General features: G+C 38.0%; 1 protein-coding gene across 1 annotated transcript in view; it reads left to right on the top strand.

The window, feature by feature from the left end:
• The first annotated feature begins 368 nt into the window (after positions 1 to 368).
• The window catches only part of LOC131528208 (zinc finger protein 729-like), a 42,565-nt gene continuing 33,904 nt past the window's right edge, over positions 369 to 9,029 (top strand). The window contains exons 1-2 of the mRNA XM_058757213.1: positions 369 to 439; positions 642 to 1,448. Coding sequence (XP_058613196.1) covers positions 1,006 to 1,448 — 443 coding nt within the window. The 5' untranslated portion in view covers positions 369 to 439; positions 642 to 1,005. The remainder of the gene's footprint in view (positions 440 to 641; positions 1,449 to 9,029) is intronic.

Raw genomic sequence — 9,029 nt, 5'->3', positions numbered from 1 at the left:
AATTGTTCCATGTTCATTTTAAAAATAACATTCAAATCAATGTAGTTGATGCTCATTAAGCTTAAGACTGTTACTAGCTGGTTTCTTCCATCACAACTCGTAAAGATGTTATGGGTTGTATCATTGAATGGTATTTTATATAAATTATTACCGCTTTTTTGTTCGTCTGACATACCATAGCGATGTTCTAGATTATTTTTTGTTTTAAAAACATTGTTTTCTAACCCATCTACTTGTAAAATATCATGCAGCAGTCTGACACACACAAGCAATCAACCCTCACCAATATTCTTTCAGCTTCATCTGTTAAAAGAGATTAATTGACATCTTCAGTGAATCTGTTCATGAGAGCTTCATGCTGGGGAATATACTATTGGAAAGATGGAGTTTGAGGAAGAACCCTGTGGAACGAGAGATGAAGATACAGAGGAACAAACAGGTTGGTGTTTTCCTTCATTCTCTTTAATGACTGATGAGGGACATTCATGAAAACTGATATATAACAATATATTTAAAACTAAATATTAGTAGACTCCATAGTAAACTAGATTTGTGCCAAATTGAGGCTGAAGTATATTTATTTTTGTTTCTCATTTGTGCTGCTTCGATTTAATTTTTGGCATTTAATATTTTGATTTCAGACTCAGTGGACGTGAATAAAGACAAACAACATCAGTTTCAAAAACCTCATAATTGCATAAGCGAAGATGAAAACCACCATTTTACAGACTGAAAAGAATTTCAGACAAAAACAAACTCGAATACCTGGAGTCAAAGGATCTTTCACCTGCTCTGAGTGTGGAAAGAGTTTCATGCACAAACGCTATTGGGCTATGCACTTGAAAAATCACACTGAAGAAATACCGTTCACATGTGCTCAGTGTGGAAAGAGTTACATACATAAATCAAAACTCAAAAGACACATGAGTTCACACTGGAGAGAGGCCTTATACATGCACTCAGTGCGGAAAGAGTTTCGATTATAAAGGATACCTAAATGTGCACATGAGAGTTCACACTGGAGAAAAACTGTTCCCATGCACTCAGTGCGGAAAGAGTTTCATATCCAAAAAGTTTCTGACCAAACATCAGCTCTCTCACACTGGAGTGAAATCATTCAGCTGTGATCAGTGTGATAAAACATTTGCTTCTGCATGGAGCTTAAAGGAACATCTTAACAGTCACGCTGGTGTCAAGCCTCACGTTTGCTCTTTTTGTGGAAAGAGTTTTACACTACTAACAACTTTACAAGGGCACCGGAGTATTCATACTGGAGTGAGACCTCATATGTGTTTTGAGTGTGGAAAGACCTTTCTTACATCTAGCAGTTTAAAAAAACACCAGAGGATTCACACTGGAGAGAAACCTTACAAGTGCTCACACTGTGACAAGAGTTTCTCTCGCTCAGAAGGCTTGAAAATTCACGAGAGAGTTCATACTGGAGAGAAGCCATACCAGTGCTCTTCATATGGGAAGACTTTTGCCACATCATCCACTCTACGGACTCATAAGACAAAGCATTGCCCAAAGTTGTCTAAGTGACCAAAATCACTTAAAAGCAGTGGCAGCTGGTTTAGGTTAGCTAGGGAAGAAGCCTACTTCAACATGTTAAAAATAAGTTATAATGTATTGTTGTGTAATATTGTTACGTCCCTTGGGACGTTTTGAGTATTTTTGGTTATTGCTTGTTTTCTGTGTGGGGTTTTTCTTTTCTCTTGCACTGTCCCTTTAACAGGCCGTGTGCTGGTTGGCTGCCTGACCTGTCAATCCTTCCTGAGGACGTGATTGGCTGATCTGCTGTGTGGGCGCGTTCTTCCAAACAGCCTGATGCTCTACACCTGGTGAACACGCTACTTAAGGGACATGGGGCTGCAAAGCGGGAGACTGACTGCCTGTTCTGAATCTGACCTGGTTTTGTATGCTTGTTTCTTTTTGTTTCTGAGTTTGTGTTTTTTAGCATTTTGTATTGTCATGTGTATCCTGCCTTTTTGGGGCTACCCTTGTAAACTTCTCAGTTGGGAGGTTGGAACTCTTTTGAGTAACTTTCAAAGTTGAGCTCACCTGGTTGGAGGCGAAGGGATTAGGTAGGATGTCACGTGACATACATAATGCACACTTAGGTTAATTTTGTTTTGTCTAGATACACTAGGTTAGGGTTTTGATAGTGAGAGTAGGGAAGTTACGACGTCATGGACGTTGAAGACTTTTCCTTTAATCTTTTCTTTTTAGTCTAGGATTAGTTTGAAATGATTTAGTAAGACTCGTTTTGATTATATTACTTTCTTTTGTTTGGCACGATCCAGTTTTCCCTTCGTTCTCCCCCTCAGAACCTATTTGTGACTTGTGTTAATTTTTCCTTTGGTATATTTAGTGTGGGGTTGTTCATTTGTGGGTTAATATTTGATTCTGAATTATTAGTGTACATCTTACTTTATATTAATTAAATTATTGTTTTCACTTGACGTTTTGTCTTATTCTCAATTGCTACACAGTGGTCACTAACGACAGGAAAAGGAACTGTTAAAATGTTCCCCTTCTCACTCCCTAGATGATCAACAGCCTGGAAGGGTCGTAACAAATATGCATAAGAATACAATTACCCTACCTCATTTTTTGATGTATTTAGTTAATATAATATGTCTAATTTTGTTTTTTCCTGGAAAGGCCTCCTACAGGTAAATGTGTAACTGCTGCATGTTGTAGAGGAAATTAAGCAATTGTCCTATTGCAAGTGTGCCTTTACATTTTATGTAATACCTTTGTATTGTAACCAAATACAATTGTTATTAGTATTGTTTTATTGAGAAAGTGGTTTATTAAGTAAAACACCACACTTGTTATTTTAAGCATTTATTAAGAAAATATTTATTATAAGTAAGAGCACAGTTAGAGATGGCACATGTATTAGCAAGTGTGTTGAAGAAAAAAGAAGGTGGACATTATCTCAGCTGGTGTGTTTCAGACGAAGTGTAAAAGACAGCAGTGCAAAGAATCCCGAAGAAGAAAAATGAGAAGATGCGAAGCCTTTATAAACAACTTCTTAGGGGATTTGCAGTATGATGTCACAAGACATTGGGATCCACCTGGTGTCTATAAAGGACTGAAGTGCGTTGATGAAATCAGATGCTGCTTCGAGACCACCTGAAGAGCCTTTCCGGCACCAGAACCATCGCTGATATTGCCTTGAGCAAAGAACATTTTCATATTTATACTTTATTTAATACTTATATACAGCAGTTGTAGAATATTTGTACTGCTTACTTACTAATTGTAATAATAAACTGATTTGTATTTATATAACACAAGTCTGCCTCCCCTGGCATTGAGTTATAGCTAAGCCAGAACAGATCACAGAGAACCTGTGACCTGTTTTGTACGTATGAACATAGGTGCTTATGAGATAGGACAGATTGGAGCGATTTCACTTACTTTACCTAACCTGAGAAGAAAAAAATAATAAGGTTGAAGGTGTAAGAATTTAGCACCATAAAACAATATATTGCAAAATAATTACGAAATTGCATTATTTAGTCATACTGTTCCACCATTTCGTTTGTTTTGTGTGTGCGGTGCGCTGAACAAATGGGTGTCTATTAGGTCTGTAAACTTTTGAAACGCATGTGACTTGAGGCTGAGCTCTAATTGACTTGTTCCAGGTTGTCCTCAGACCCTCCCACTTTTGATCTTAGCGAATCAATATTGTTTTTATGTATTTTGGCCTCATGTGATTGGACCTTCAAATAGGCGCAATATCCCTTCCGAGATGAAAGTAAATTTGATTTTAACATTACAAAAAATCCTTTCACAAGGCATTCAAATGAAGAAGAAAAAAATATGGATCATGGAGCTTGGATGGAGTTGGCTAGCAGAATGTGATGTAAGTCATGCCTTTTGTTTTCCCTGTTTGTAATTTCAAAGTCCTGTCACCGAAGTGTTGTGGGCAACGACACAGAAGATAACAATGCAGTTAAGTTGATCTGCGATCATTGGGGTCCAAGCACAATGGCTTGTATAGATGATGTAATTATTAGGGCTGTCAAAATAGCTGAAAAACTAAATTTGAATTTTGTACTTAAATGGGTCATATGACATTGCTAAAAAGAACATTATTTTGTGTATTTGGTGTAATGCAATGTGTTTATGTGGTTTAAGGTTCAAAAAACATTATTTTCCACATACTATACATTATCGTTTCTCCTCTATGCTCTGCCTTTCTGAAACGCATCGATTTTTTCAAAGCTCATCGTTCTGAGAAGCGAGGTGTGCTCTGATTCACAATGCACAGCTATCCAGTGCGTTGTGACTGGCCGAATACCTCAAGCGTGTGATGGAAATGATACGCCCCTCACCGTGTTGTGATGCCGAAAACAATAAAACCCATTATAAACTAGGCATTTGTTGCATCCAGTGGGGATAAATTACTGATTATAATAACTCATATGGTCTTTTTACGAGTCATGTTGCATCTCGCCTCGTAAACACTACCATTGTCTGTGTTTGTGATCAGAGAAACAACCAACAAGCACTACTCTACACAGCTCAAAACTCGCGTTTGAATCGTCAGTGGCAAATTTGAATTTATTTATTAGGATTAACCCCTTGAGATATACAATCTCGTTTTCGAGCGGGTCCCACAATGCATCACAAATCACAACATAGTAACAAAAAAACAAAACACAAATTAACATTAGATCCATAAACAACAAAACACAAACATTAATTGAAAAAAAAAAGCACCACAACATCAAAAAATAACTAGTAGCAAATATAAAACAAAACATAATACAAAATATACCGATCAGTGTATCTGCTCACAACATAAGCCAAAAACTATATATATATATATATATATATATATATATATAGAGATAGATAGATATACACTGAACAAAATTATAAAACACAACACAACCCATTTTTCATGAGCTGAACTCAAAGATCTAAGACTTTTTCTATGTACACAAAAGGCCTATTTCGCTCAAATATTGTTCACAAATCTCTCTAAATCTGTATTGGTGTGCACTTCTCCTTTGCCGAGATACTCCATCCACCTCACAGGTGTGGCATATCAAGATGCTGATTAGACAGCATGATTATTGCACAGGTGTGCCTTAGGCTGGCCACAATAAAAGGCCACTCTAAAATGTGCAGTTTTACTGTATTGGGGGGGGTCCGAAAACTAGTCAGTATCTGGTGTGACCACCATTTGCCTCACGCAGTGCAACACATCTCCTTCGCACAGAGTTGATCAGGTTGTTGATTGTGGCCTGTGGAATGTTGGTCCACTCCTCTTCAATGGCTGTGAAGTTGCTGGATATTGGCAGGAACTGGAACACGCTGTCGTATACGCCGATCCAGAGCATCCCAAACATGCTCAATGGGTGACATGTCCGGTGATTATGCTGGCCATGCAAGAACTGGGATGTTTCAGCTTCCAGGAATTGTGTACAGATCCTTGCAACATGGGGCCGTGCATTATCATGCTGCAACATGAGGTGATGGTCATGGATGAATGGCACAACAACGGGCCTCAGGATCTCGTCACGGTATCTCTGTGCATTTAAAATGCCATCAATAAAATGCACCTGTGTTCGTTGTCCATAACATACGCCTGCCCATACCCCACCGCCACCATGGGCCACTCGATCCACAACATTGACATCAGCAAACCGCCATCACATTCATCAAGTACCAGACGCCATCGAATGTGAGCATTTGCCCACTCAAGTCGGTTACGACGACGAACTGCAGTCAGGTCGAGACCCCGATGAGGATGACGAGCATGCAGATGAGCTTCCCTGAAACAGTTTCTGACAGTTTGTGCAGAAATTCTTTGGTTATGCAAACCAATTGTTGCAGCAGCTGTCCGGGTGGCTGGTCTCAGATGATCTTGGAGGTGAAGATGCTGGATGTGGAGGTCCTGGGCTGGTGTGGTTACATGTGGTCTGCAGTTGGATGTACTGCCAAATTCTCTGAAGCGCCTTTGGAGACGGCTTATGGTAGAGAAATGAACATTCAATTCACTGACACCAGCTCTGATGGACATTCCTGCAGTCAGCATGCTAATGCACGCTCCCTCAAAACTTGAGACATCTGTGACATTGTGCTGTGTGAAAAACATTTTAGAGTGGCCTTTTATTGTGGCCAGCCTAAGGCACACCTGTGCAATAATCATGCTGTCTAATCAGCATCTTGATATGCCACACCTGTGAGGTGGATGGAGTATCTCGGCAAAGGAGAAGTGCACACCAATACAGATTTAGAGAGATTTGTGAACAATATTTGAGAGAAATAGGCCTTTTGTGTTCATAGAAAAAGTCTTAGATCTTTGAGTTCAGCTCATGAAAAATGGGGGCAAAAACAAAAGTGTTGCGTTTATAATTTTTTTCAGTGTAAATAATTCAAATATCTCCTTACTATTTCCCCCGGACACATTCATGGTAATTACTTTTGCTGGGTCTTTGCAGCAAGCTTCAGCCTATTGCATGTATTTGAACGCAGAACTCTTCAGCTGCGCTGATGGCGCACTCTCTGTTGCTGCGGGACTCTAAACACCATCGAGCCACTCTTCACAGTCGCGGCACGGTCTGGGTTTTTTTTCCACCAGCGCGGCAATTTTTTTCATCACTAATTGATGGATGTCTAAAATATAAAAATAAGAAGAAGCCTAAAGCAGGCCCGAGGCTGTACAGTAAAATGACTTGAAAATGAATACAGTAATAGTCAGGATCACTGTGAACAGGAATCAAATGACAAAATGAGCAAACCTATTAAGAAAACACTTTTACGCATGTTTGAACATGGAACATGATGTAGAAATGTAAGTATACACAGATGATTGGGGTGAATTTACCTTTAATTTTCTTCAAAACTATACATTAAAATAACTGTGGTGACTGTGAACAGGAATCAATTGAAAGAACAAGCAAACCTATAAAGGAACGATTTGTGTGAGCGTTTGAAAATGGGACATGATGTAAAAGTGCAAGGATGCGCTCAGAAGCTTGGGGTGAATTTGCCTTTAATTTTCCCCAACACTATACAGTAAAATTACTTGAAAATTAATACAGTAATTGTCAAGGTGACTGTGAACAGGACTCAATTGAAAGAGCAAGTAAACCTATAAAGAAAAGATTTTATGAGTGTTTGAAATAGGAAATTATGAATGCACTCTGATTTTTGGAGTGATTTTCTTTACTTGTCTTCAAAACTATACAGTAAAATCAGTTGAAAATTGATACAGTAGTAGTTCGGTTCACTCTGAAAAGGAATCAATTGAAAGAATGAGCAAACCTGTAAAGGAAAGGTTTTTATGAATGTTTGTAATTGGGACATGATGTAAGAGTTAGAATGCACTTTCACACTTTTACAGTAAAATGATTTGAAAATTAATACAGTGATAGTCAGGGTCACTCTGAATACATATCAATTGAAAGAATGAGCTAACCAATGAAGTGACACTTTTTATGAGTGTTTGAATGTATGGAAATAATCCAAGTGTAACCATGCAGTTTGATGTTTGGGGTGATTTTGATTTTAGTTTTCTCCAAAACTATACAGTAAAATGACTTGAAAATGAATACAGTGATATACAGGGTCACTCTGAATACATATCATTTGAAAGTATGAGCTAACCTATAAATGAACACTTTTTATGAGTTTTGGAAAATGGGACAATGTTTGAATGTAAGGAAATAATCCAAGTGCCACAAAGGAGTTTGATGTTTGGGTGAGTTTGCTTTCAGTTTTCTCCAAAACTGTACAGTAAAATGCCTTTAAAATGAATACAGTGATACAACTGAATACATATCAATTGAAAGAATGAGCTAACCTATAAAGAAACACTTTTTATGAGTGTTAGAAAATGGGACACAGTGCAAGAGCTAGGACGCATTTTGTTGTTTGGGGTGATTTTGCTTTTATTTTTCTCCAAAACTATATTACTTATATAAAAGTTATTGATTTGCTGTTTTTTATTTTATTTTTGATGAACAGACAACATAACAGCTGGTTATTAGGTTGTTTTGGCTGCTATTTTTTTAAGAGATGTCCCCGCTGAACGTGAAGCGGGTCTGACACGCATTGTATTTTCTCTCTTCATCTTTTCTGACCTGAGTTGAATCGAGTGTGTTAGATGATGGAGACAGTGCTGGGCTGCTCCAGGACAGTTTTGAAAACCATTTCAGAGACATGTTCTTAATGTAACTCATAGGCTACACAGTTTTAAGGCATCTTTAATCGCCTTTTTGGCAACTTCATGCCTTAACTGACCACGACATTGCATGCACGTAGTTTATTTCACACTTTGATGTGAATTGATACAGACTACAGTTTGACTCGCGCCTGCCGCTGAAGTGAAGCTGGAGAGCGCGTCTGAAACGTCTCTGGATTGATGTGTTCGTAAAGACGTTCTGCGACTGAATAAATGCCCTTCTTGTCAAGAAAAAAAACAGACAGAAATAGCAGTTATGAGTGGGGTGGCCAACCCTAAGCCCCGCCCCTGCAACGGCGTTAAATAATTTTAACGCGTTAAACTGAAAAAAAAAATTAATCACCTGCGTTAACGCGCTAATTTTGACAGCACTAATTTAAATACAAATTACATTTGATTTTCCACAAAGGCTTTAAAATACAAAATGGCATTTGTATTTTAAATACATGTATCTGAAATGCTGCCCATCCCTTGTCGTATTGTGAGAAATAACAGCATTATCTTTGAGATGCAAATGAGACACTAATGGTCCTGGCATGTTTAATGAGTGTTGATAGTCTGAGGCTCATCAATATTAACAGAGCTTATGAAAAGACTCTTTATTTCAAGTCAATAGTTGCTGTTTTCACCTCATTTATTATGTTGATGTCTTCAGATCTCCTGTGAATAGACACTTAAAGCTCATTTCATTGGAGGATCTGTTTATTTCTCACTCAAATCTGTACATGTCTGTGTTTAGGCTATCAACTGTTTTCTTACAGTACATTCCTACTTTTCTAGACATCTGTTGATATTTAAATAAAGATACAGACTAATA

This window comes from Onychostoma macrolepis, chromosome 21, assembly GCF_012432095.1.
Source record: "Onychostoma macrolepis isolate SWU-2019 chromosome 21, ASM1243209v1, whole genome shotgun sequence".
NCBI classification, from domain to species: Eukaryota; Metazoa; Chordata; class Actinopteri; order Cypriniformes; family Cyprinidae; genus Onychostoma; species Onychostoma macrolepis.
This window is presented reverse-complemented; position numbering and strand designations above follow the sequence as displayed.